Below are 26,936 nucleotides of genomic sequence, written 5' to 3'. Positions count from 1 at the left end.
TAAGCAATATTACACGAGAGGGTGTTGTTTAACGTGATTATTGCCACGACAGTGATGCAGTCAGGAACGAGACGAAGTCGAGTTCCGCAAGCATCACTGAAGTATTTGTTCCTCCCGCCCACCAGGTGGCGGTGTTTGAGCTGTACTTGTTCCCCCCCTCCTGCCCACCAGGTGGCGGTGTTTGAGCTGTAAAAAGGTTGTCGACGGACATTTTTCGTCTTAGTTTTAGTCGACGAAAACAACACTGACTTGTTCCCTTCCTGCCCACCAGGTGGCGGTGTTTGAGCTGTACTCGTTCCCCTCCCGCCCACCAGGTGGCGGCGTTTGAGCTGTACTTGTTCCAGTGTTGTTTTTGGCAGTCGACTAAATCTACAGTTGATTTAGTCGACTAAAATGTGTTTTGACAGGCCTTGATGTCGTTGTAATGACATATTTTACACTTTGGTTGCATGCTGAAAATAGCAGATCTACAATCTCGCAACGCGTCGCAACGCGTCGCAGCGCATAAAACTGGATCTCTTGTCCACTAGTCCCTTCCAACATTTTAGTCTATTTTTTTATTTTTTTTAGTCATCATAGATTGGTTTTTATTTAGTTTTAGTCAGTGAAAAAAGGTAGTCGACGAACATTTTTCGTCTTAGTTTTAGTCGACGAAAACAACACTGACTTGTTCCCCCTCCCGCCCACCAGGTGGCGGTGTTTGAGCTGTACTTGTTCCTCCCACCCACCAGGTGACGGTGTTTGAGCTGTACTTGTTCCTCCCACCCACCAGGTGGCGGTGTTTGAGCTGTACTTGTTTCCCCTCCCGCCCACCAGGTGGCGGTGTTTGAGCTGTACTTGTTTCCCCTCCTGCCCACCAGGTGGCGGTGTTTGAGCTGTACTTGTTTCCCCTCCTGCCCACCAGGTGGCGGTGTTTGAGCTGTACTTGTTCCTCCCGCCCACCAGGTGGCGGTGTTTGAGCTGTACTTGTTCCTCCCACCCACCAGGTGGCGGTGTTTGAGCTGTACTTGTTCCCCTCCTGCCCACCAGGTGGCGGTGTTTGAGCTGTACTTGTTCCCCTCCCGCCCACCAGGTGGCGGTGTTTGAGCTGTACTTGTTCCTCCCGCCCACCAGGTGGCGGTGTTTGAGCTGTACTTGTTCCTCCCGCCCACCAGGTGGCGGTGTTTGAGCTGTACTTGTTCCCCTCCTGCCCACCAGGTGGCGGTGTTTGAGCTGTACTTGTTCCCCTCCCGCCCACCAGGTGGCGGTGTTTGAGCTGTACTTGTTCCCCTCCCGCCCACCAGGTGGCGGTGTTTGAGCTGCCGTCGTCGGTGACGCCGGCGTGCTTCCAGCAGATCCTGTCGTTCTGCTACACGGGGCGTCTGAGCATGGCGGCCTCTGAGCAGCTGGTCCTGATGTACACGGCGGGATACCTCCAGATCCAGAACATCGTGGAGCGCGGCATGGAGCTGATGATGATGAAGGCCTCCTCGTCTTCCTCCTCGCCGCTCTGCTGCGACTCTCAGGTGGGCCCGGGGGACACGCCGCGCACACACACACACACACACAGACAGGACCTCGCAACACACCCATGTGCACGCACACACACAGAGGACCTCGGAACGCCCCCATGTGCACGCACACACACACACACACACAGGATCAGGTGAGCTAAGGGACACACGCGTGCCACGCACGCACGCACACACACTCACACACAGGCATTGACCATATGAATATGGAGGGTGTAACGAAGCCCTTTTTTTGATTTGACACATTCATGATTATTAATGAATTTATTAGTGAATTAAAAACGCACCGGGCGCAGTACCCCCAAGGGGCCAGCTAGGCACTCCAATGTTGAAGCGCTGGGCCCTAGTGGTAAGAGGAAGGACTGCAGGCGGACCCGTGGATTCTTGACGAGGAAACCCCGTGCAACCGAGTGCCCAATGTTAAAGCCCAGCTGCACTTCCGCATTTGGACACCAAAATTTGGTGCCCAAATGCTGAATCAGCGAAAAAATGCGGAAGTAGACGGTCCTTCCGGCAGCCTTCCGGGTGCTTCAAAACGCCACTGAGCAACTTCCACTGACATGAATAGCGGAGGGGGCGGAGCTTCGCTCCAGTTTAGTCTCTATCCTTTTAATACTCTATGAGTACCCCCCACGGCCACAAGGGGAGGCAAATATCTCACAACGGGTAAGGGCTAGTGCTTTAAAAACACCAAAAGGGGTTCCCGCCCCCAGAATGGGTTAAATCTCACGGCGGTGCTTTTCCTTGTCCAATCGCAGACGGCGTCCACAGACGAGCTGGGCGTGTACGAGCCTCGCCACCACGCCGGAGGCTCCTCCCCCTCGGTGGCCTCGCACCGCCACGCCCCCGCCCCTCTAAGCCCCGCCCCCCTCAGTCCAGAGGAGCTTCTGCTCGCCGTCAGCCGCATCAAGCAGGAGAGGAACGACTCTCCACCGCCCCCCGAGGGAGCGGAGGCCAGGTGAGAGCATAACACAACGCCTCCTCCTCCTCCTCCTCCTCCTGCCGACCACATGGGGGCAGCAGAGGGAGCCGAGGCCAAGGTGAGAGCATAACACAACGCCTCCTCCTCCTCCTCCTCCTCCTGCCGACCACATGGGGGCAGCAGAGGGAGCCGAGGCCAAGGTGAGAGCATAACACAACGCCTCCTCCTCCTCCTCCTCCTGCTGCCGACCACATGGGGGCAGCAGAGGGAGCCGAGGCCAAGGTGAGAGCGTCCTGGCTAAAGTATACCTTATGTTACACAAAATATATCCAAACCTTACCATTAGCTTTAGAAACGGGTAGATTCATTCTGGGACCTTACCATTAGCTTTAGAAACGGGTAGATTCATTCTGGGACCTTACCATTAGCTTTAGAAACGGGTAGATTCATTCTGGGACCTTACCATTAGCTTTAGAAACGGGTAGATTCATTCTGGGACCTTACCATTAGCTTTAGAAACGGGTAGATTAATTCTGGGACCTTACCATTAGCTTTAGAAACGGGTAGATTCATTCTGGGACCTTACCATTAGCTTTAGAAACGGGGAGATTCATTCTGGGACCTTACCATTAGCTTTAGAAACGGGTAGATTCATTCTGGGACCTTACCATTAGCTTTAGAAACGGGGAGATTCATTCTGGGACCTTACCATTAGCTTTAGAAACGGGTAGATTCATTCTGGGACCTTACCATTAGCTTTAGAAACGGGGAGATTCATTCTGGGACCTTACCATTAGCTTTAGAAACGGGGAGATTCATTCTGGGACCTTACCATTAGCTTTAGAAACGGGTAGATTCATTCTGGGACCTTACCATTAGCTTTAGAAACGGGTAGATTCATTCTGGGACCTTACCATTAGCTTTAGAAACGGGTAGATTCATTCTGGGACCTTACCATTAGCTTTAGAAACGGGGAGATTCATTCTGGGACCTTACCATTAGCTTTAGAAACGGGTAGATTCATTCTGGGACCTTACCATTAGCTTTAGAAACGGGTAGATTCATTATGGGACCTTACCATTAGCTTTAGAAACGGGGAGATTCATTCTGGGACCTTACCATTAGCTTTAGAAACGGGTAGATTAATTGGTACTCCTGAGGAGGATAGAGTGTGTCTAGTGTGTGATTTGAAAGAAATTGAAAATTAAATTATTTGTTTGTTTTACTGCCCATTATATGAAGAATTAAGATTATTTTGTAAAATGACAACCATCTGTGCTAACTTTTTCTGGTTAGAGGACTATGAAAAACTGGAATTTTGTTTTAGGAAAGGTATTTTTGCTTTAGCATACTTTTTATGCAAAGCGTGGGAAAAAAGGCAGAATGTTTTGTTTGTGTAAAAAAAAAAGAAGAAAAAAACTTCTACAAAACAACAAACAACAACAACAAAACAAACCTGTTTCTTGTACACAATGCAATATTGAAGCAATGATATGGTGTGTCCTGTAAGTCCATGTGGGCGGGGCGCCTTTGGTGCATGACACAAAAATAAAAAATAAAGAATCTATCTATAACATACTCCTCCTCCTCCTCCTGCCGACCACATGGGGGCAGCAGAGGGAGCCGAGGTAACGCCGTGACGGAAACGTTGCCTCGCTGTGTTTCATTTTTTTGAAGCGCGCTCCGGTTGCTATGCAAGGTTGCTATGCCCCCCCCCCCCCCCCGCACCGTTTCTGCAAGACCCAACCACATTAGCTTCTGTTTTACATTAGCTTGACGTCAAAATTTAAAAAAAAAAGCCTGACAGTTTACCGAAATGCCTCATGTTTCTGTATCAGTGGTGCTCAATCTTTCATGTCAAGGACCCCAATCTTTTTTATATATTTGGCCACCGACCCCCATCTGCAAATATGTTGTTGGTTTAAAACATTCGCTGTGAAAGAATATATATTCAAAGATTTGTGCCTCATTTTCACGATTTTTCTAAAAGAGCAGACCTATAATGCTTAAAACACCAAAAGGGGTTCCCATCCAGAATGTGTTACACACTCTTTTCACGGAAACTAATGCGCTGTCCGCGGTGTCGAACCGATCACCGATGTTCAGAGGTCTTTTCTGATTTTCCGGTGATCGCGATTGGAACATTTTCCAGAACAAGGATTGGCCTAATTTTTGCTCGCTATATCATATTAACGCTACTAATTTAGCATCCAAGATGCAACCCCCTGTGACGCGCGTCACAGTGGAATTGCTTGTCATCACGTGGCACCCCAAGCACCGCCACTTTCATCCACCAGGTGGCACTCAATGTGTTAAAGGACCACTTCACCACTTTTCAATATCTTCATATAGTAGGTCCTCACAAATAATCATGAAAAAATTATTTTCTACTGTGTCTCATAGGAGGGCTGTGGGCAGTTCAGAAACCATCTTCCAGTGACATCATCGATGGGGAATACAAGCTAATAGAAACTGCAGGCTTTCTAGTCCTGAAAAGTTGCAATACGAAAATGGAAGCCATCGTGAAAATCTAAACATTTTTGTAAAAAAAAATGGTTTAAAAAGCAAAATCTGCCTAATGATGATGTCACTGGAAGATGGTTTTTCTAAACTGCCCACAGCCCTCCTATGAGACACAGACTGAGTAGAAAAAAATCGTGCCATTTTATCATTATTATTAGTGAGGACCTATTTATATGAAGATAGGTTGAAAAGTGGTGAAGTGGTCCTTTAACCCATTTTGGGCGGGATCCCATTTTGGTGTTATGACGTTATGCTTTAGCTATTTAAAAATAGCAGATCTACAAGCTACGAGCTCATAGGTCTGCTATTTTTTTAAACTGTCAGGATTTAAGACATTTTTTTAATCTGATCTCAGGTCAAAATGCGTTAAAGAACCACCATTCTTCTGTGAGTTAGAATCTGATGATTCTGATCTCAGGTCAGAATGGGTTAATGTATGACGTCATGCAAATGACTGTGATGCTGAAAACCTTTCCCTGTGGCCGTTCTGCTTCCCCCTGTAGGAGCGAGGCGGCGCTGCAGCGCGGCAGCGCCCTGTGCTACCTGGGGGGTCCGGGGGGCGTGGTGGGCGCGGTGGTGCCCGGCCTGCAGTCCTACCTCCTGGCCAGCGGGGGGGGCGCCGGCGGCGGCCGCTCCAGCCCGGGGGGCTCCTCGCTGCCCACGGACTCCCCCGCCTCCCACCCCCCCACGGAGGAGGAGATGGACGAGGATTACTACGGCAGCGCCGGGGTGGTGCCCGCCGGGATCTACGGCCAGATCTACGGTCACCACGGCAACGCCTACAGTAAGTCTACGGCAACGCCTACAGTAAGTCTACGGTTACAGTAAGTCTACGGCAACGCCTACAGTAAGTCTAGGGCAACGCCTACAGTAAGTCTACGGTAATGCCTACAGTAAGTCTACGGTAATGCCTACAGTAAGTCTACGGCAACGCCTACAGTAAGTCTACGGCAACGCCTACAGTAAGTCTACGGTAACGCCTACAGTAAGTCTACGGCAACGCCTACAGTAAGTCTACGGCAACGCCTACAGTAAGTCTACGCTAATGCCTACAGTAAGTCTACGGCAACGCCTACAGTAAGTCTATGCTAATGCCTACAGTAAGTCTACGGCAACGCCTACAGTAAGTCTACGGCAACGCCTACAGTAAGTCTACGGTTACAGTAAGTCTACAGCAACGCCTACAGTAAGTCTACGGCAACGCCTACAGTAAGTCTACGGTAATGCCTACAGTTAGTCTACGGCAACGCCTACAGTAAGTCTACGGCAACGCCTACAGTAAGTCTACGGTTACAGTAAGTCTACGGCAACGCCTACAGTAAGTCTACGGCAACGCCTACAGTAAGTCTACGGTAATGCCTACAGTAAGTCTACGGCAACGCCTACAGTAAGTCTACGGTAATGCCTACAGTAAGTCTACGGCAACGCCTACAGTAAGTCTACGGCAACGCCTACAGTAAGTCTACGGTAATGCCTACAGTAAGTCTACAGCAACGCCTACAGTAAGTCTACGGTAATGCCTACAGTAAGTCTACGGCAACGCCTACAGTAAGTCTACGGCAACGCCTACAGTAAGTCTACGGCAATGCCTACAGTAAGTCTACGGTAATGCCTACAGTAAGTCTACGGCAACGCCTACAGTAAGTCTACGGCAACGCCTACAGTAAGTCTACGGCAACGCGTACAGTAAGTCTACGGCAACGCGTACAGTAAGTCTTACGGTAACGCGTACAGTAAGTCTATGGCAACGCGTACAGTAAGACTACGGTAACGCTACAGTAACGCTACAGTAACTATAGTTCCACACTCACTGCAGCTGGGCCACATTAACTGTTGTAGCAAAGATAGCTGATCTACAAGCTCAAAACGCGTCGCACTGTGACACGTTTTGAGCTTATAGATCAGCAATTTTTTAATTTAATTTCAAATGCATTTATTTATAGTTAATATGTCAGTTATATACAGAGATCTCCATGTGGGACACAGACAGACAGGTCTAGATGGACAAATTGGTTAGTACAGACTCAGATTCACCGCTGCTCTCCCCCCTCCCCCCTCCCCTCCCCCCCCCCAGTCCAAGAGAAGATGGAGATGCTCCCTCTCCCGTTGGCTAACGAGCGGCGCCCGTGCGTGCTGATTGGTCGAGACACCATGGCGCTGCCGGCCAGCCTGATCAGTCAGATCGGATACCGCTGTCACCCCACGCTGTACACGGAGGGCGACCCCGGGGAGAAGGTGGAGCTGGTGGCAGGTAGGTTACAGAGACCCTAACCCTGACCTTTAACCTCTGACCCGACCCTGACCTTTGACCTCTACACGGCGGGAGACCTCGGCGAGAAGGTGGAGCTGGTGGCAGGTAGCTTAGAGACCCAAGGTTCAAGGTTCAAGGTGTGCAGGCTCTGGTGTGTACATGACCCCGAGTTCAGCTGATGAACTGCCTCGTGTGTGTGTGTCTGTGTGTGTGCGTGTGCGTGCGCATGCGTGCGTGTGTGTGTGTGTGTGCGTGCATGCAGGCTCTGGCGTGTACATGACCAGAGGTCAGCTGATGAACTGTCACCTGTGTGCCGGGGTCAAACACAAAGTGTTACTGAGACGACTACTGGCCACGTTCTTCGACAGGTGGGTCATTCTACTGGTGTGTGAGTGTGCGTGCGGCACGTGTGCGCATGTGTGTGTGTGCATATGTGCATGTTTAGGTAGCATTTCATGTAGACATATAGCACTCTATAGTGTATACACATAGTTTCATTGTACAGACATTCCAGTGTTAGACGGATGTTAAGTTATTAACATCTTAAAGGGATAGTTCAGATTTTTTTAACTTAAGTTGTATGAAATACTTGCCATTAATATAGTGGTTACATGTATTAATTGATTGCCCGAGTCCCGTGGTGGGAGTTCTGCTCTGGTTTTGGTCAATATTAAGTAGTTCCGGTCATATTGTGGGGGGTACTGGGGGCCACGCGTAAAAGTAAATTAATCCAATGTCATTTGTATTGTTGACCTATTTCTAAAATATTAGTGCAACTTTCGTTCAACTTTGACCCCTCTATCACATGGAACTATGTTTTGGACACAAAAAACATAGTTCCGTGTGATAGAGGGGTAAAAAATTAACGAAAGTTGCACTAATCTTTTACAAATAGGTCAACAATTCAAATTACGTTAGTTTTGTGGATTAATTTACTTTTACTGCATGGCCCCAGTACCCCCCACAAAATGACTGGAACTACTTGATATTTCACCAAAACCAGAGCAGAACTCCCACCACGGGACTCGGGGCAATCAATTAATACAGTTGCAACCACTATATTAATGGCAAGTATTTCATACAACTTAAGTTCAAAAAATCTGAACTATCCCTTTAAGATTACTTATGTATGTGTGATGTACGTTCTTGCTTATTGTAAATCGCTCTGGATTAAATATGAAGTATTTATTAACAGTTTTGCAGAACTACAGTAGGCTACACTTCTCAGGCACAGCTTAATACAAAAACCTGTTCACGGTGAGTGGACGACACCATAAAGCATTACACTTGTTTACAAGAGGGTCCACCTCTAGTTTTAGTCGACTAAATGGCATAAGATTTTAGTCGACTGAATCTACAGTTGATTTAGTCGACTAAAATGTGTTTTGGCGGGCCTTGATGCCGTCGTAATTTCAGCATGCAACCAAGTGTAAAATGACTTATACTGGATCTCTTGTCCACTATAGTCCCTTCCTGACATTTTAGTCTAGTTTCTATTTGTTGACAGAATTGTCAATAATTATATTTAGTCTTAGTTTTAGTCATCATATCTCAGTTCTAATTTAGTTTCCATTTAGTTCTCGTCAGTGGAAAAAAAGGTAGTCGACAAACATTTTTCGTCTTAGTTTAGTTAATGCTAGAACCAGCTTACTGTGTATACACGCTGCTGATTGGCCCAGAGATACAACAAGGTATATCTGTGTATACATGCTGCTGATTGGCCCAGAGATACAACGAGGTATATCTGTGTATACATGCTGCTGATTGGCCCAGAGATACAACGAGGTATATCTGTGTATACGTGCTGCTGATTGGCCCAGAGATACAACGAGGTATATCTGTGTATACATACTGCTGATTGGCCCAGAGATACAACAAGGTATATATATATGTATATGTTTATACATGCTGCTGATTGGCCTGTTATTGTTTTCCATAGAAACACACTGGCCAATAGCTGTGGGACGGGGATCCGCTCGTCGACCAATGATCCGAGTCGAAAACCCCTGGACAACAGAGTGTTAAACACTGTTAAATGTAAGACGCACGCACGCACACACGCACACACGCACACACACACACACACGGACGCACGCACGCACACATGGACGCACGCACGCACACACACACACACATACTGTCTGTATGTACTGTATGTGTGTGTGTATTAGGGCCTTCTAGTCTAGACTCAGTGAAATAGTGAAAATCTAACTAATAATAATTGTGTCCATTGGGGACGGAATCGTGTATTGCGCGCTGTGATTGGTTGGAAGGTGTGCTATTCCTCCCTGTGATTGGCTGAGCATTGCACGAGTAGCCATAAATGGCCTAGTGGTGCGCAAGCAGAGCGCGCAAGTACTGTCGACCGCTACGGACTCTGTAAAAAAAAGCCAGCCGTCCACAATACTTTAGCAATAAAGGGACACATGTGAGAGACATACAGAAATCTCCATATATGGGCATAAAAAGGACACTATAATATAATAGCAACTATATTCTTCATTCCTTCCTCAATGTACTGTCAGAACTTTATTAATATTAATATTAATAATAACCATATCCCCCCCCTCAGTGTACCGTCAGAACTTTATTAATATTAATATTAATAATATTAATAATAACCATATCCCCCCCTCAGTGTACCGTCAGAACTTTATTAATATTAATAATATTAATAATAACCATATCCCCCCTCAGTGTACCGTCAGAACTTTATTAATATTAATATTAATAATATTAATAATAACCATATCCCCCCCCTCAGTGTACCGTCAGAACTTTATTAATATTAATATTAATAATATTAATAATAACCATATCCCCCCCTCAGTGTACCGTCAGAACTTTATTAATATTAATATTATTAATATTAATAATAACCATATCCCCCCCTCAGTGTACCGTCAGAACTTTATTAATATAAATATTAATAATATTAATAATAACCATATCCCCCCCCTCAGTGTACCGTCAGAACTTTATTAATATTAATATTAATAATATTAATAATAACCATATCCCCCCTCAGTGTACTGTCAGAACTTTATTAATATTAATATTAATAATATTAATAATAACCATATCCCCCCCTCAGTGTACCGTCAGAACTTTATTAATATTAATAATATTAATAATAACCATATCCCCCCTCAGTGTACTGTCAGAACTTTATCAATATTAATATTAATAATATTAATAATAACCATATCCCCCCCTCAGTGTACTGTCAGAACTTTATTAATATTAATAATACCCATATCCCCCCTCAGTGTACTGTCAGAACTTTATTAATATTAATATTAATAATATTAATAATAACCATATCCCCCCTCAGTGTACTGTCAGAACTTTATTAATATTAATAATATTAATAATAACCATACCCCCCCCTCAGTGTACTGTCAGAATTTTATTAATATTAATATTAATAATATTAATAATAACCATATCCCCCCCCTCAGTGTACTGTCAGAACTTTATTAATATTAATATTAATAATATTAATAATAACCATACCCCCCCCCCTCAGTGTACTGTCAGAACTTTATTAATATTAATATTAATAATATTAATAATAACCATATCCCCCCTCAGTGTACTGTCGGAACTTTATTAATATTAATAATATTAATAATAACCATATCCCCCCCTCAGTGTACTGTCAGAACTTTATTAATATTAATATTAATAATAACCATATCCCCCCTCAGTGTACTGTCGGAACTTTATTAATATTAATATTAATAATAACCATATCCCCCCTCAGTGTACTGTCAGAACTTTATTAATATTAATATTAATAATAACCATATCCCCCCCCCTCAGTGTACTGTCAGAACTTTATTAATATTAATAATATTAATAATAACCATATCCCCCCTCAGTGTACTGTCAGAACTTTATTAATATTAATATTAATAATATTAATAATAACCATATCCCCCCTCAGTGTACTGTCAGAACTTTATTAATATTAATATTAATAATATTAATAATAACCATATCCCCCCCCTCAGTGTACTGTCAGAACTTTATTAATATTAATATTAATAATATTAATAATAACCATATCCCCCCCTCAGTGTACTGTCAGAACTTTATTAATATTAATATTAATAATAATAATAACCATATTTTTCAGTGTACTGTCAGAACTGTATTAATAATAATAATAATAATAATAATAATAATAATAATAATAATAGTAATAATAATAGTAATAATAATAATAATATTTTTCAGTGTACTGTCAGAACTGTATTAATATTAATAATAATAATAATAATAATAATATTTTTCAGTGTACTGTCAGAACTGTATTAATATTAATAATAATAATAATAATAATAATAATAATAATAATATTTTTCAGTGTACTGTCAGAACTTTAATAATAATAATAATAACCATATCCCCCCCTCAGTGTACTGTCAGACTTAGATAGCATCTGATACAGACTTATAGCATGTTATGTAGACAGCACTATAATTGCATTGTATATAGTCATAGCACGCCATAGTACATATGTATAGCATAGTAGTATATATGTATAGTTTATATGTATAGTCTCATTATATAGATATTCCACTGTTACTTTCTTAGCTTACGCATGTTTCATGATAAATGCTTTTATGTGATGTATTCCCATGCTTTTTTGTTCTTGCTTAAAGTCGCTCTGGATTAACCCATTCTGAACGGGAACCCATTTTGGTATTAGCATCATGTCGTGCTTTACCTATTGAAAAATCGAAGAACGACTGACATTTTTAGAATCTGATCTCAGGTCAGAATGGGTTAATCAGACCAGTGTGTGTCCAGTGGAAACCTCGTATGAATCTGATCTCAGGTCAGAATGGGTTAAGAGCGTCTGCTAAATGCCTACATTGTAAATTGTAAATTGTAACTTTATTAATATTAATAACAATAACCATATTTTTCAGTGTACTGTCAGAACTTCGCTCCCAACTTCAAGGAGAGCGAGATGAACGTCATCGCGGCCGACATGTGCACCAACGCGCGCCGCGTGCGAAAGCGCTGGCTCCCCAAGATCCAATCGCTGCTCCCCGACGGCCTCCCCGGCCCCGCCCCCAGCTCCTCCCACCACCACCCCCGCCGAGGAAAGAGAGGAGGAGGAGGAGGAGGTCAGGGGTCAGGAGGAGGAGGCCAGGGCGAAGCTCCGCCTCCGGCCCCGCCTCCTCCCCCTCCCCCGTCGTTTGAGAGTTCGGAGTTCTACGAGAGCCAGATGAACTGTTCTCTCCTGCCTCACCTGCAGTTCGCCGCCTCGTCCAGAGGGGGCGCCACCACCACCGCCGCCACCACCCCCACAGCGGGGGGAGGGGGGGGAGGGGGAGGCGACGAACAGGAGGGGGGAGGAGGCGACCCGCCCCCGACGACAGACCACGCCCCCTCCCTCCCTTCCTCTCTGTCCTCGTCCTCGCACCCCTCCCCCCAGCCCGTCGACCCCCCCTCCTCCTCCTCCTCCTCTGCCGCTCACAGGGGATTGGCTGACGCGGAGGAGAGGGGGGAGGAGCCTCTAGAGGACAGCCAATAAAGCTTTCTTGAATATCGCCTCAGCCTACCTGTATGTATATAAACACACTAGCTACCTGTGTCTGTACTAGAGAGAGAGAGAGAGAGAGTGAGACGTTAGCGCATCAAGGACGAAGAATGAAGTTCCCTGATGATTGTACGGACGTTAGTGCGTTAGCGTGTTAGCGAGTTCGCACGTTAGCGCATCAAGGACGAAGAATGAAGTTCCCTGATGATTTTACGTGCGTTAGCGCGTTAGCACGTTAGCGCATCAAGGACGAAGAATGAAGTTCCCTGATGATTTTACGGACGTTAGTGCGTTAGCGTGTTAGCACGTTAGCGCATCAAGGACGATGAATGAAGATCCCTGATGATAGATGAAGATACACCCGCCGATTTTTCGTTTTTGAGGATCGCTCGGATCGCTCCTCTTCTTTCACCTTTTAGTCCCGTTGATCTGAAACGCACCGACCGAATTAGGGCTGTGAACTCTGACCTTTGTAATTCATTAATCAAAATTAATTGCATGTTAAATTGCATATCAATATTTGACCTTTTTTTAATTCATTCAGATTTTGGTATAATCTAAATTTCCCATCATCCACTGAGCCGAGCACAGAGTTGATTATAATCATGTATTGAACATTTTCCAAACATTTTCGCTATTTCTCCAAACATGTAAGTCCCCTAACCTCATATCAGTTTTAACCGGCCACGTCAGTCCCCTAACCTCATATCGGTCTTAACCGGCCACATCAGTCCCCTAACCTCATATCAGTTTTAACCGGCCACATCAGTCCCCTAACCTCATATCAGTTTTAACCGGCCACGTAAGTCCCCTAACCTCATCTCAGTTTTAACCGGCCACGTAAGTCCCCTAACCTCATATCAGTTTTAACTGGCCACGTAAGTCCCCTAACCTCATATCAGTTTTAACCGGCCACGTCAGTCCCCTAACCTCATATCAGTCTTAACCGGCCACGTAAGTCCCCTAACCTCATATCAGTCTTAACCGGCCACGTAAGTCCCCTAACCTCATATCAGTTTTAACCGGCCACGTCAGTCCCCTAACCTCATATCAGTTTCAACCGGCCACGTCAGTCCCCTAACCTCATATCAGTTTTAACCCGCCACGTAAGTCAGTTTCACGATGGTGTTTTTGCTTTCGTGGCAGTAGTGTCACTTCCACAGATCCTAGCGTCCTCTACCGGCGGTGTTCAGTATGTGATGTGGAAATGTCCAGGGACGTAGCTGACCACTGGGGTTGCCCTATACTTGGATTTAGTGCTGCCCCCTCTATGCGTTTTCTCATGCAAATCGGCTACTTTTGCTGTTTGTGAGGACGCTCGTTATTGCGGAGAAAATGTGTTATTGTGAGGTTCCGGCTTGGCACTTTTTTGGCACATTTTGTTGCCCCCCTGGGCGCGTTGCCCCCCTCGACGCGTTGCCCCCCTCTGCGCATTGCCCCCCTCGACGCGTTGCCCCCCTCAACGCGTTGCCCCCCTCGACGCATTGCCCCCCTCGGAGCGTTGCCCCCCTCGGAGCGTTGCCCCCCTCTGCGCATTGCCCCCCTCGACGCGTTGCCCCCCTCAACGCGTTGCCCCCCTCGACGCATTGCCCCCCTCGGAGCGTTGCCCCCCTCGGAGCGTTGCCCCCCTCTGCGTGTTGCCCCCCTCGGCGCGTTCGACGCGTTGCCCCCCTCGGAGCGTTGCCCCCCCCTCGGAGCGTTGCCCCCCCCTCGGAGCGTTGCCCCCCCTCGGAGCATTGCCCCCCCTCGGAGTGTTGCCCCCCTCGGAGCGTTGCCCCCCACGGAGCGTTGCCCCCCCTCGGAGCGTTAGCCCCCTCGGAGCGTTACCCCCCTCGGAGCGTTGCCCCCCCTCGGAGTGTTGCCCCCCACGGAGCGTTACCCCCCTCGGAGCGTTGCCCCCCCTCGGAGCGTTGCCCCCCCTCGGAGCGTTGTCCCCCTCGGAGCGTTGCCCCCCACGGAGCGTTGCCCTACTCGCAGTGCGTATTGCGCGTATACTCCGTGTAGGTATAGCGACGGCACTGGAAATGGCCATCCTGGATGCATTGAATGGTCTTGATAAGAAGATATTGGTGATTACAGGTTGATAACGTTCGAAGCGGGTATACTTGTCGGACTCTAGCCTCTGTCTGTCTGTCTGTCTGTCTGTCTGTCTGTCTGTCTGTCTGTCTGTCTGTCTGTCTGTCTGTCTGTCTGTCTGTCTGTCTGTCCGTCCGTCCGTCCGTCCGTCCGTCCGTCCGTCCGTCCGTCCGTCCGTCCGTCCGTCCGTCCGTCCGTCCGTCCGTCCGTCCGTCCGTCCGTCCGTCCGTCCGTCCGTCCGTCCGTCCGTCCGTCCGTCCGTCCGTCCGTCTGTCTGTCTGTCTGCCTGTCTGTCTGCTAGGCACTGCATGTCATCCAGCCTATGGGCCTGGTGATGCTGTTAATGAATACAAACGTATATTATTAATAATTATTATAATAATATTAATAATTATTATAAAACAATAATAAAAAAGCTTCTTAATAATCACCATGTCTTTTTGAGTGGGTTGTTCTTGTTATTACTTTGTTACCAGAGCAGAGCGCGTAAGTACTGTGGTAGGCTGGATAAAAAGAGTGGTTATAATTGGCTGTTGATGGTGACGTATGATTATGATATGTTTCAATGTTGGATGGGTAAAAGGTAATGTACTTGTATGTATGTATGTATGTATGTAGCCTATGTATTTGGTTAAAATGGGTAGGGTTTAAAAAAAGGCAAAAGCTTGCTCTGGTGCACTGGCCTAAAAGTGGGTCCTTAAAAACTGCTTCAACTTCTAAAATGTATGTATATATGTATGTGTGTATGTATTTTAAAAGGGGGGCTTTTTTGTAAAAATCCCTTCCCGCAATACCTTCATATATTTAAAAATAAGTCCAAAATAGGGTTACCAGTGAAGGGCGAACCGCATGTATGTATGTATGTATGTATGTCGGTAGGAATAGTGATCCCTTATTGGCTGTTGACGGTCGCGTAACTAAGGTATGTTTCAAGGTAGGTATATATATATATTAGTACTTGCGCGCTCTGCTTGCGCACAAGTAGGCCATGTACGGCCTACTTGTGTGCAACGCGCAAGTTGGCACCTCGTTGACAGAGTGCATTTTTAGTTATTACTGTTTTACCAGGACACCAGGTATAAGCAATCAACCTACTGTATACCATCTGTCTAAACAACATCAATTAAACCCATTCTGGGGCGGGAACCCCTTTTGGTGTTAGCATTATGCTATGCTTTAGCTATTGAAAAATAGCAGATCTACAAGCTCATAGCGCGCCACCGAGTGGCGCGCTACGAGCTTGTAGGTCTGCTATTTTTTGAAAAATCGAAGAACGACTGACATAGAAACATAGGCTTTTTTCAGAAAACTGTCAGGATGTAGAAGACATTTTTAGAATCTGATCTCAGGTCAGAATGGTAAACTGTCAGGATGTAGAAGACATTTATAGAATCTGATCTCAGGTCAGAATGGGTAAACTGTCAGGATGTAGAAGAGATTCATAGAATCTGATCTCAGGTCAGAATGGGTTAAGGAAAATGACTCCGGAGTGCGGCGGGGCCGCCCGCGGCTCACCGCTCCAGTAGATGTTTAACGTCAGTTCCCTGACGGCGGAGAGCAGAGGTCCGTTTCTCAATGGATTCGTCGTCTAGGAGGGTTTATTCACCCATTCTGAACGGGAACCCATTTTGGTGTTGGCATCATGTTATGCTTTAGCTATTGAAAAATATCTTTTGAAAAATCGAAGAACGACTGATTCTGAATCCATTGCAAGCCATCCATTGTGCAAAACTAATGCTTGGAATGGAATGGATTCAGAATTATGAAAATCCCCTAGTTTGACACGTCACATGCTACTGAAGACAGAATGAAGTGATTTTGCCTTATTGTGCCTTAACAGGTTTTTGATGGTGGCCAGATGGATTTGGGGCTCTCATTAATTTTCCCTGCATTTTTGCCATTTACACATGGGGGCTCAATTTGTTTAACACTGAGGCCTCATTCACACGTACCAAACACCAATCAAGAAAATATTTGGTCATTTTTTTTGTTTTGTTTTTGGGGCCACCACAATGCTTTTCCAATGGGAGTCACATGGTTCGACCAAACATTTTTGTTTGATGAGGGGGAGGGGCAGAACACCACCAACAATCAGCAATCAGCTGGTGGTATTCTTAACCTCAGTATAACTACAGTATACCTAAACCTAACCTCAGTATAACTATACCTAAACCTAACCTCAGTAAAACTATACCTAAACCTAACCTCAGTATAACTATACCTAAACCTAACCTCAGTATAACTATACCTAAACCTAACCTCAGTATAACTATACCTAAACCTAACCACAGTATAACTATACCTAAACCTAACCTCAGTATAACTATACCTAAACCTAACCTCAGTATAACTATACCTAAACCTAACCTCAGTATAACTACCTAAACCTAACCTCAGTAAACTATACCTAAACCTAACCTCAGTAAAACTATACCTAAACCTAACCTCAGTATAACTATACCTAAACCTAACCTCAGTATAACTATACCTAAACCTAACCTCAGTAAAACTATACCTAAACCTAACCTCAGTATAACTATACCTAAACCTAACCTCAGTAAAACTATACCTAAACCTAATCTCAGTAGGCCTATAACTATACCTAAACCTAACCTCAGTAAACTATACCTAAACCTAACCTCAGTAAAACGATACCTAAACCTAACCTCAGTATAACTATACCTAAACCTAACTTCAGTAAAACTATACCTAAACCTAACCTCAGTATAACTATACCTAAACCTAACCTCAGTATAACTATACCTAAACCTAACCTCAGTATAACTATACCTAAACCTAACCTCAGTAAAACTATACCTAAACCTAACCTCAGTAAAACTATACCTAAACATAACCTCAGTATAACTATACCTAAACCTAACCTCAGTAAAACTATACCTAAACCTAACCTCAGTAAAACTATACCTAAACCTAACCTCAGTAAACTATACCTAAACCTAACCTCAGTAAAACTATCTAAACCTAACCTCAGTAAAACTATACCTAAACCTAACCTCAGTAAAACTATACCTAAACCTAACCTCAGTAAAACTATACCTAAACCTAACCTCAGTATAACTATACCTAAACCTAACCTCAGTAAAACTATACCTAAACCTAACCCTAACCTTAACCTCAGTAAACTTAACTTGCCCGGGGGCGTGGTTATAAGCACAACCCGTGTAGGAATTAGTATGTAGCGTGTTTGCATAGAGCCTATATTAATGTATACAATAGCAGTGCAGTGGGAGTCTCTGTAACTAACTGGGTTCTTGGCCTGAAAAGACCCGCTGAATAGCCCTGAATATGGTTTGGGTGTGTTGCTGCTGCCATCTCCTGGTCGGAAGTGGGAAGTGGGTTTCTAACAGTTTCTTCAGAAGGTAGCCTAGATACTTCTTGGTATTTGGTAATATTTTACCTTCACCACTTTGAGAATGTAAACATATTTGTAGTTAAAACACTAAGGGGCGCGTTTGGAAATAGCGCACTGTGCAATGCAAACTAATTGGCGAGTGCACTCCCGGTGCGCATTTCCAAACGCACCCAAAGTCCTGCTAATGAACAAAATTAAATACTACAGCTATTAAGACACCCTGAGGGCGAGAAGCAAGGTCGCCCCCAGAGCCATCCAATAGAAGAGTTATGATATTGAGGGGGCGGAAACCGAGCACTCGAGCGCTGTTCATGCAGACTGGATGGAGAGGGACAAGCTGGAGTTGGAAATACATTGTTTTCAACGAGGGCGGCGCAAATAAGAGCTATTTTAAGCATGTGTGCAACATCAAACCCACAGTTCCACCAAGGCTCGTGAAAATAGTAATAATAATACTTTTGGAAAAAAGTAAATGTAATATTATTACTCAAAATGTGAAAGTAACTAGTTGAGTTACATATTACTGGAAAAAAGTAATAATATTACTGAAAGTAGTATATTACTTAAGTTACTTGCCAACACTGGTTATTTGTTTAGTTTATTTTGTTTGTGCAAACCAGCTGTCTTCTTTATTTTGTGGCTTTCTCCTTTATTTTATATTTTTTATGGAGGGACAGACAGTAGGCTGACAGGAAATGGGGAGAGAGACTTCTGTTAAATGAGTATGTACATGCAAGTTAAAGGTCATTCAGTATAATTTGAGTAGCAAAGACTTAATAAGTCATTTTACATGATGTGTCGAAATTTTACTTTGACCGACAAAAACAGTTTTTTGTGTAAAATAATGTTTTCTACTTTCCTCATGTGCTTCCCAACTTTACAGCCAGGTGTAAATTATGGATGCTTACATGCATGGCAACACAGGTTTCTAGTTTTCTAGATAAAGGGGATGGTTCAACTTCAACACTGGCTCATCTTACCCCGTTCTCCCCTATAGTATAGCACATAGGCCCCTAACTGTCATTCATAACCCCTTTTGATATTGACTGATATTGATTTTAGTAATAAAGTCACTTTTAACTAAATGGCATTTGCAACTGATAAATACATATAATTTCTAACCTGATCTTCAGCCTTGAATTATAAATAAAACGAAACAATATATTTTGCATATACTAGAAACACGTCTCTGCTCCCTTTTATTTCAACCCTGTGGGTATTCAACGTGTATAATTATGTATTATCAATTATCATAATATTCTCTGGGTGAAACTCCCAGGGTGGCATATTGTCTGGTGTTCTGTTTCCCGGCCACAGTAATATATGTAAACGACATCAGCTTGTGACTGCAAATTGTTCCTGTTCGCAGATGACTCAGCACTGCTGGTCTCGGACAGGAACAAACTGCAGTTTGAAAAGGCCCTCAGCTCTGGCTCCGTCTAATGAGCAAATTTAAGACTTCCGGTCTGAGAGCTAGCAGATTTAAGACATCCGGTTGCCTTCAGAATAAAATAAGATTTTTAATTCGTTAATTAAATAAATATTACGTTACATTATTAGTGTAAAAGTGTGTTCTTTTCGTTAAGAATCACCCAACAAGGATTGTAGTTTAGCCCAGCCGGGCAATAGTTTATTATAAAGTCCCGTGCTAAGAGTAGTAATAAACAACCTGTCAGCTCAGTCTAGTGCAACCAACAACAGGTACCGTGCATGCCGTGCGTCACGCACCTGTATAAGCAAGGTTCCTATCTAAGCAATAAAGGTTCCTATTTCATCAAGCAATAATACACCTATTATAACAATTAGTATTATTATTACATTACAGTTATTGTAAAGACACACATTATGTTTCTGTGTAAAAATAAGTAATTAAATTACTAATAAGTAATTAAATAATAATAAAAGTTATCTAAATGGATAAATGCTATTCACTGGAGTGCATGGACTTTATAAAGTGGACACTGGACAAAAGAGGCCTCCGCGAGGCAACTATCTGGACATACCCACGCGTTCGGGGAGATGTCCTCTACCACACCCTACTCTCTGCTAAGCGGGAGAGGTGTAAAATTCACAGCAGCAGACCTTCTACTGGGGTCAATGCTGAAAGAAGTACCGTTTCCGGACCCAGAATGGACACTGGACAAAAGACGGCTCCGCGAGGCAACTATCTGGACATACCCACGCGTTCGGGGAGATGTCTTCTACCACACCCCACTCTCCGCTAAGCGGGAGAGGTGTAAAATTCACAGCAGCAGACCTTCTACTGGGGTCAATGCTGAAAAAAGTACCGTTTCCGGACCCAGAATGGACACTGGACAAAGACGGCTCCGCGAGGCAACTATCTGGACATACCCACGCGTTCGGGGAGATGTCCTCTACCACACCCCACTCTCCGCTAAGCGGGAGAGGTGTAAAATTCACAGCAGCAGACCTTCTACTGTGGTCAATGCTCAAAAAAGTACCGTTTCCGGACCCAGAATGGACACTGGACAAAGACGGCTCCGCGAGGCAACTATCTGGACATACCCACGCGTTCGGGGAGATGTCCTCTACCACACCCCACTCTCCGCTAAGCGGGAGAGGTGTAAAATTCACAGCAGCAGACCTTCTACTGTGGTCAACGCTGAAAAAAGTACCGTTTCCGGACCCAGAATGGAAACTGGACAAAGAGGCCTCTGCGAGGCAACTATCTGGACATACCCACACGTTACCCACACGGAAACGGTACTTTTTGTCAGCCTTGACCCCAGTAGAAGGTCTGCTGCTGTGAATTTTACACCTCTCCCGCTTAGCGGAGAGTGGGGTGTGGTACAGGACATCTCCCCGAACGTGTGGGTATGTCCAGATAGTTGCCTCGCGGAGGCCTCTTTGTCCAGTGTCCATTCTGGGTCCGGAAACGGTACTTTTTGTCAGCCTTGACCCCAGTAGGTCTGCTGCTGTGAATTTTACACCTCTCCCGCTTAGCGGAGAGTGTGGTGTGGTAGAGGACATCTCCCCGAACGTGTGGGTATGTCCAGATAGTTGCCTCGCGGAGGCCTCTTTGTCCAGTGTCCATTCTGGGTCCGGAAACGGTACTTTTTTCAGCGTTGAACACAGTAGAAGGTCTGCTGCTGTGAATTTTACACCTCTCCCGCTTAGCGGAGAGTGGGGTGTGGTACAGGACATCTCCCCGAACGCGTGGGTATGTCCAGATAGTTGCCTCGCGGAGCCGTCTTTTGTCCAGTGTCCATTCTGGGTCCGGAAACGGTACTTTTTGTCAGCCTTGACCCCAGTAGAAGGTCTGCTGCTGTGAATTTTACACCTCTCCCGCTTAGCGGAGAGTGGGGTGTGGTACAGGACATCTCCCCGAACGTGTGGGTATGTCCAGATAGTTGCCTCGCGGAGGCCTCTTTGTCCAGTGTCCATTCTGGGTCCGGAAACGGTACTTTTTTCAGCATTGACCACAGTAGAAGGTCTGCTGCTGTGAATTTTACACCTCTCCCGCTTAGCGGAGAGTGGGGTGTGGTACAGGACATCTCCCCGAACGCGTGGGTATGTCCAGATAGTTGCCTCGCGGAGCCGTCTTTTGTCCAGTGTCCATTCTGGGTCCGGAAACGGTACTTTTTGTCAGCCTTGACCCCAGTAGAAGGTCTGCTGCTGTGAATTTTACACCTCTCCCGCTTAGCGGAGAGTGGGGTGTGGTACAGGACATCTCCCCGAACGTGTGGGTATGTCCAGATAGTTGCCTCGCGGAGGCCTCTTTGTCCAGTGTCCATTCTGGGTCCGGAAACGGTACTTTTTGTCAGCCTTGACCCCAGTAGAAGGTCTGCTGCTGTGAATTTTACACCTCTCCTGCTTAGCGGAGAGTGTGGTGTGGTAGAGGACATCTCCCCGAACGTGTGGGTATGTCCAGATAGTTGCCTCGCGGAGGCCTCTTTGTGCAGTGTCCATTCTGGGTCCGGAAACGGTACTTTTTTCAGCGTTGAACACAGTAGAAGGTCTGCTGCTGTGAATTTTACACCTCTCCCGCTTAGCGGAGAGTGGGGTGTGGTACAGGACATCTCCCCGAACGCGTGGGTATGTCCAGATAGTTGCCTCGCGGAGCCGTCTTTTGTCCAGTGTCCATTCTGGGTCCGGAAACGGTACTTTTTGTCAGCCTTGACCCCAGTAGAAGGTCTGCTGCTGTGAATTTTACACCTCTCCCGCTTAGCGGAGAGTGGGGTGTGGTACAGGACATCTCCCCGAACGCGTGGGTATGTCCAGATAGTTGCCTCGCGGAGCCGTCTTTTGTCCAGTGTCCATTCTGGGTCCGGAAACGGTACTTTTTGTCAGCCTTGACCCCAGTAGAAGGTCTGCTGCTGTGAATTTTACACCTCTCCCGCTTAGCGGAGAGTGGGGTGTGGTACAGGACATCTCCCCGAACGCGTGGGTATGTCCAGATAGTTGCCTCGCGGAGCCGTCTTTTGTCCAGTGTCCACTTTATAAAGTCCATGCACTCCAGTGAATAGCATTTATCCATTTAGATAACTTTATTATTATTATTATAATGATTTAATTACTTATTCTTACACAGAAACATAATGTGTGTCTTATAGCATCATATAGCATCATTTAAATGCTTAATTTGTAGTTTTAATGTGCAAATTAAACTTTTTTTCAATACTCTAGAGGGTACTCTTATTTTGAAGAGATCGTCCACCGGAAGTCTTAAATTAGCTCACTAGATTAGCTCACTAGACGCTGCCCTCAGCTCTGAACTCGGTAGAATCTGCACCTGGCTCGCTGATAACAAACTATCTTTACACCTGGGAAAAACTGAATCCATTCCCTTTGGATCTAATAGTAATCTCAGCAAAGCAGATGGCTTCTTGGTTAGAGTGGATGACAATATTATCACACGAAAAGATTAAATTACCTACCTAGGTTCCATCCTGGTGGCTAATCTTTCCGGTGATAAAATGGCCACCAACGTAATAAAAAAGGTCAACCAAAGAACAAGATTCCTTTACAGGATCTCCTCACTGGTCAACAAAAACACCTTGAAGACCTTAACAGGAGCCCTCGTACAAGGTTTCTTTGACTATGCATCCTCTTGGTACCACAGCACCTCAAAGGCCCTTAAAACAAGGCTCCAGACCTCCCAAAACAAACTGGTCAGGCTACTATACTACTAATACTTGGCCTCACTCCCCGAACCCACCTCACCCCTGCACACTTTGACAGGCTGGAATGGTTTAGGGTTGACGACGGAGTACAGCACCTTGCAATGGGTCTGGTCCACAAGATTCGCTACACCACCAAGATACCCATGTACCTGTCTAAATACTTCCTTAATGTCAACGAAGTCCACACCCACAACACCAGAGGGAGTGCAACAAACCACATGGAGACCAGATTCGGCACAAACAAGGGACTCATTTCGCTCCTATGCCACCAAATTGTGGAACGCCATACCAACAGTCATTAAGACATGCAAATCCCTTGACTCCTTCAAAACTGCTCTCAAAGGGCACTTACGGACGGCTGCAATTCGAAACTGGCCCCCGTAAAATCTGAAATTTTCTCACTGATATTTTTTCTTTTTACCTCCTATGATGATTTCCTGTTTTTGGCTATAAGTGTATATTTGTACATCTCTAAATGTTTCGATGAATTGAAAATGGTGGGCCCTAAGCTGTTGTAAACAAGTGTAATGTTTTTATCGTGTCGTCATAACATAGTTTTTGTATTGAGTTGTACTTGAAATGTACTGTAATTCTGCAAACTGTCAATAAACACTTCAATCAATCAGTCAAACTCAATACTAAAACTGTCAACTGTGAGTGGACGACTCAATAAAGCATTACACTTGTTTACAACAGGGTCCACCATTTTCAATTCATCATAACAATAATCATAACAATTACATCATATTATTATTAGTTATTACATCATAACAATCATGTAATAATGTAGTCCTATATACAGTACACTATACAATAATAATAGGACTACATCAGAGCGGGCCACGTCAGAGGAGGTGTCGGGGGCAGGCGGTGGTGGTGGTGGTGGTGGTGCATGTCGGGAGTTGTAGTGTCCACACAGCCCCGACTGGCCCTGGCCTGGCCCCGCACTGGCAGATTCTATTAAAGAAACCACATCACCCATGATGCCGCGCGGCACGTGCGCGCAGGCGCACAGTACCCCGCCGGCGGCAGACAGCTGATAACTCATCTGTTATGCTACTTGTGGCTAAAAGGAAGAAAAAGAGAGAGAGAGAGAGGGAGAGAGACTATAGCGGCGCTGGAGCTGAAGCCCCGACAGGACAGGAGGAGCGACTCACAAAGTAAAAAAACAAAACAAAAAATAAGACAAAACAACAAAACAAAAAAATATATACAACAACAAAAAACAACAACAACAAAGCTGTGTTTTTTTTAAATAACAACATTTAGGATTTTTTTTAACATCCATTGATTAAAAGGTCGTCTTTCTAAAAAATATTTAAAAAAAAGAAAAAGAAAAGAAAAAAGGGGGGGAGCAGTTTGGGTTTTTTTTAATGCCGCTCGTGCGCCCTCCTCTCAGACAATAGCTTTAGCTTAGCTTTTAGCCGGGGCTAGGCTAAAAGGCTAAAGGCTAGCTGTGGTGGCTAACGTACAGCCAGCCAGCCAGGGGCTAACCTAACGCGGCTAAGTTAGCATCATGCTAGGCTAGGCTAAGCTAGCATTCTTCTTTCTGCAACCCTATAGACACAACAACAACAACATGAAAGCTTGTTGTTAGTGTTGTTTACGAGTTTAAACACGCTAGCTAGTGTTGGTGTTTACGGCGGTGTGTGTTTGTGTGTGTGTCGTTATATAGAGGAACCGCAGGGCGGTGTTTTTGGCCCACCATGTTGGGTTCGCATCATGATGCTGTTTTTTTGGGGGGGGGGCTGAGTTGACCAGACAGTCATTGATTGATTGATTGAAATATTTATTAACAGTTTGCAGAATTTACAGTACATTTCCAGCACAAACTCAATACAAAGACTGTTAACTGTGAGTGGACGACCCAATTAAGCATTACACTTGTTTACAACAGGGTCCACATTGTTCAATTAATCAAAACATTTAGAGACATACAAATAGACATTTCTATGTAGCTAAAGAACAGTGTCAGACAGTGTTGGAATGAAGCCTCAGTCGGGTTAGCTTCAACTTGTTAGCATTAGCATTAGCATTAACTTGTTAGCATTAGCATTAGCTTCAACTTGTTAGCATTAGCATTAGCATTAACTTGTTAGCATTAGCATCCTTCCTCTCTCTCTCTCCTAACGTTACACAGCCTCAGTGCCTGCTGTAGCTCGGCTGGCTTGTGCCCGCCATCTTTTTAAAGCCATACAAGAATAATTTGGGGGAAAAGAAACATTAACGAGGTGTGTTGTGTTTATGTTTATTATCATTTATTATTATTGTTATTTGTGTTGACAATTATAAGAGGATTGTTTTGTTGTGTTGTTGTTGTTGTCGCTGCGGGGCTGTTATTATTATTGACGCCTTTCTGGTGGCGGGGTTGTGATAATAACAGCGTGAAGAATGAATGTGTTGGAATATGTTATGATTTCTTGGTGGATAATTGTGTGTGTGTGTGTGTGTGTGTGTGTGCATCTTTTCTGGAGGTTGATGTTTGTTGCTTAAGCTAGCCGTGTATGTAGCAAACAAACAGCTGCTGGTGTTTCTTCAACACTCATTCATAAAATGTAAATATCGTGTTATTGTATTGTGTTGTATTGTATGTTGTGTGGAGCAGTTGGGCACACAATCTAAGGGTCCATTATTTATTCTGCATTTTGAGCAAACCGGAGGATCACCGTTTTTTTGTTTGATGACATTTTTAGCCTCTCTCTCTCTCTCTCCAGAGTCGAGACCTCATGAAGACTTGGATATATTGTTGTTGTTGGTCGTTGATAAGGTTTTATTTGTCCACAATTCCACGCTGTGTTTGATGTTTTTTTGCTACCATTTAGGTATCAATAATTCCACCTTCTCTTAAATTGTTGTGTAGAGACTTCAGGAGTCATGCAGATGTTGTAACAACAATGATTCAACTCTTGAGAGAGCGTACCAAATGTTTCATTGTATGCCCTCTTCGAGAGTTATAAAGATCTATATGATTTTAGGGGTCCATTTGATGACCAACTCTCCCATCCTTTTCGTTAGCTGCATGGACCACCTGTAACCCCCTCAAGGACCACTGCTGGTTCATCTTACTGTGCAGTGTACGTGTGTGCTTGTATGATTTACTTAGACTAGTACTGTGCACATGACATGTGTGTGCTTGTATGATTTACTTAGACTAGTACTGTGCACATGACATGTGTGTGCTTGTATGTTGTATGACATGTGTGTGTGTGTGTGTGTGTTGTATGACTGACTGTATACATGTGTGCTTGTATGACTGACTGTTTACATGTGTGTTGTATGTTATGTTGCATGACTAAGTGTGTGTGTGTGTGTGTTCTGACCGAGGCTAAGCCATTCATTTTTCGTTTGTCATGTCATGTGAAAGCAGGGAATCATAGCTTCAAATTGACATTGGTTGTTCAGTTTGACCCACCGGTTTTGGAGATATGACTTATAGAGTAATGTTTACACCTAGCTACATGTTTAAGCATTTATTTCATATTTACATGTCTTCTGTGGTCTCTACATTACACCTAGCTACATGTTTAAGCATGTATTTCATATTTACATGTCTTCTGTGGACTCTAACATTACACCTAG

At 44.7% G+C, this 26,936-nt stretch overlaps 2 protein-coding genes across 3 annotated transcripts in view; both read left to right on the top strand.

Annotated features, from left to right (window-relative positions):
* The window catches only part of LOC310871861 (nucleus accumbens-associated protein 2-like), a gene marked incomplete at both ends in the record, with an annotated part of 17,580 nt that extends 3,006 nt beyond the window's left edge, over positions 1-14,574 (top strand). Inside the window, 8 exons of the mRNA XM_083783498.1 lie at positions 1,284-1,505; positions 2,270-2,469; positions 5,460-5,740; positions 7,031-7,207; positions 7,470-7,575; positions 9,147-9,244; positions 12,148-12,490; positions 14,115-14,574. Coding sequence (XP_083639624.1) covers positions 1,284-1,505; positions 2,270-2,469; positions 5,460-5,740; positions 7,031-7,207; positions 7,470-7,575; positions 9,147-9,244; positions 12,148-12,490; positions 14,115-14,574 — 1,887 coding nt within the window. The remainder of the gene's footprint in view (positions 1-1,283; positions 1,506-2,269; positions 2,470-5,459; positions 5,741-7,030; positions 7,208-7,469; positions 7,576-9,146; positions 9,245-12,147; positions 12,491-14,114) is intronic.
* Positions 14,575-24,468: 9,894 nt separating this feature from the next.
* The window catches only part of brd3b (bromodomain containing 3b), a 45,849-nt gene continuing 43,381 nt past the window's right edge, over positions 24,469-26,936 (top strand). Inside the window, exon 1 of one of the 2 annotated variants that reach the window (XR_014570428.1) lies at positions 24,469-24,517. The gene's annotated coding sequence lies outside the window, so the exon portion shown is untranslated. Of the gene's footprint in view, positions 24,518-25,527; positions 25,589-26,936 lie in introns of those variants that run through there. The other variant, XM_083784970.1, reaches the window with a different exon arrangement.

Source organism: Protomyctophum parallelum, assembly GCF_964188405.1.
Source record: "Protomyctophum parallelum genome assembly, chromosome: 15".
NCBI classification, from domain to species: Eukaryota; Metazoa; Chordata; class Actinopteri; order Myctophiformes; family Myctophidae; genus Protomyctophum; species Protomyctophum parallelum.
The sequence above is the reverse complement of the archived record's forward strand: the minus strand, read 5'-3'. Positions and strand labels throughout refer to the sequence as shown.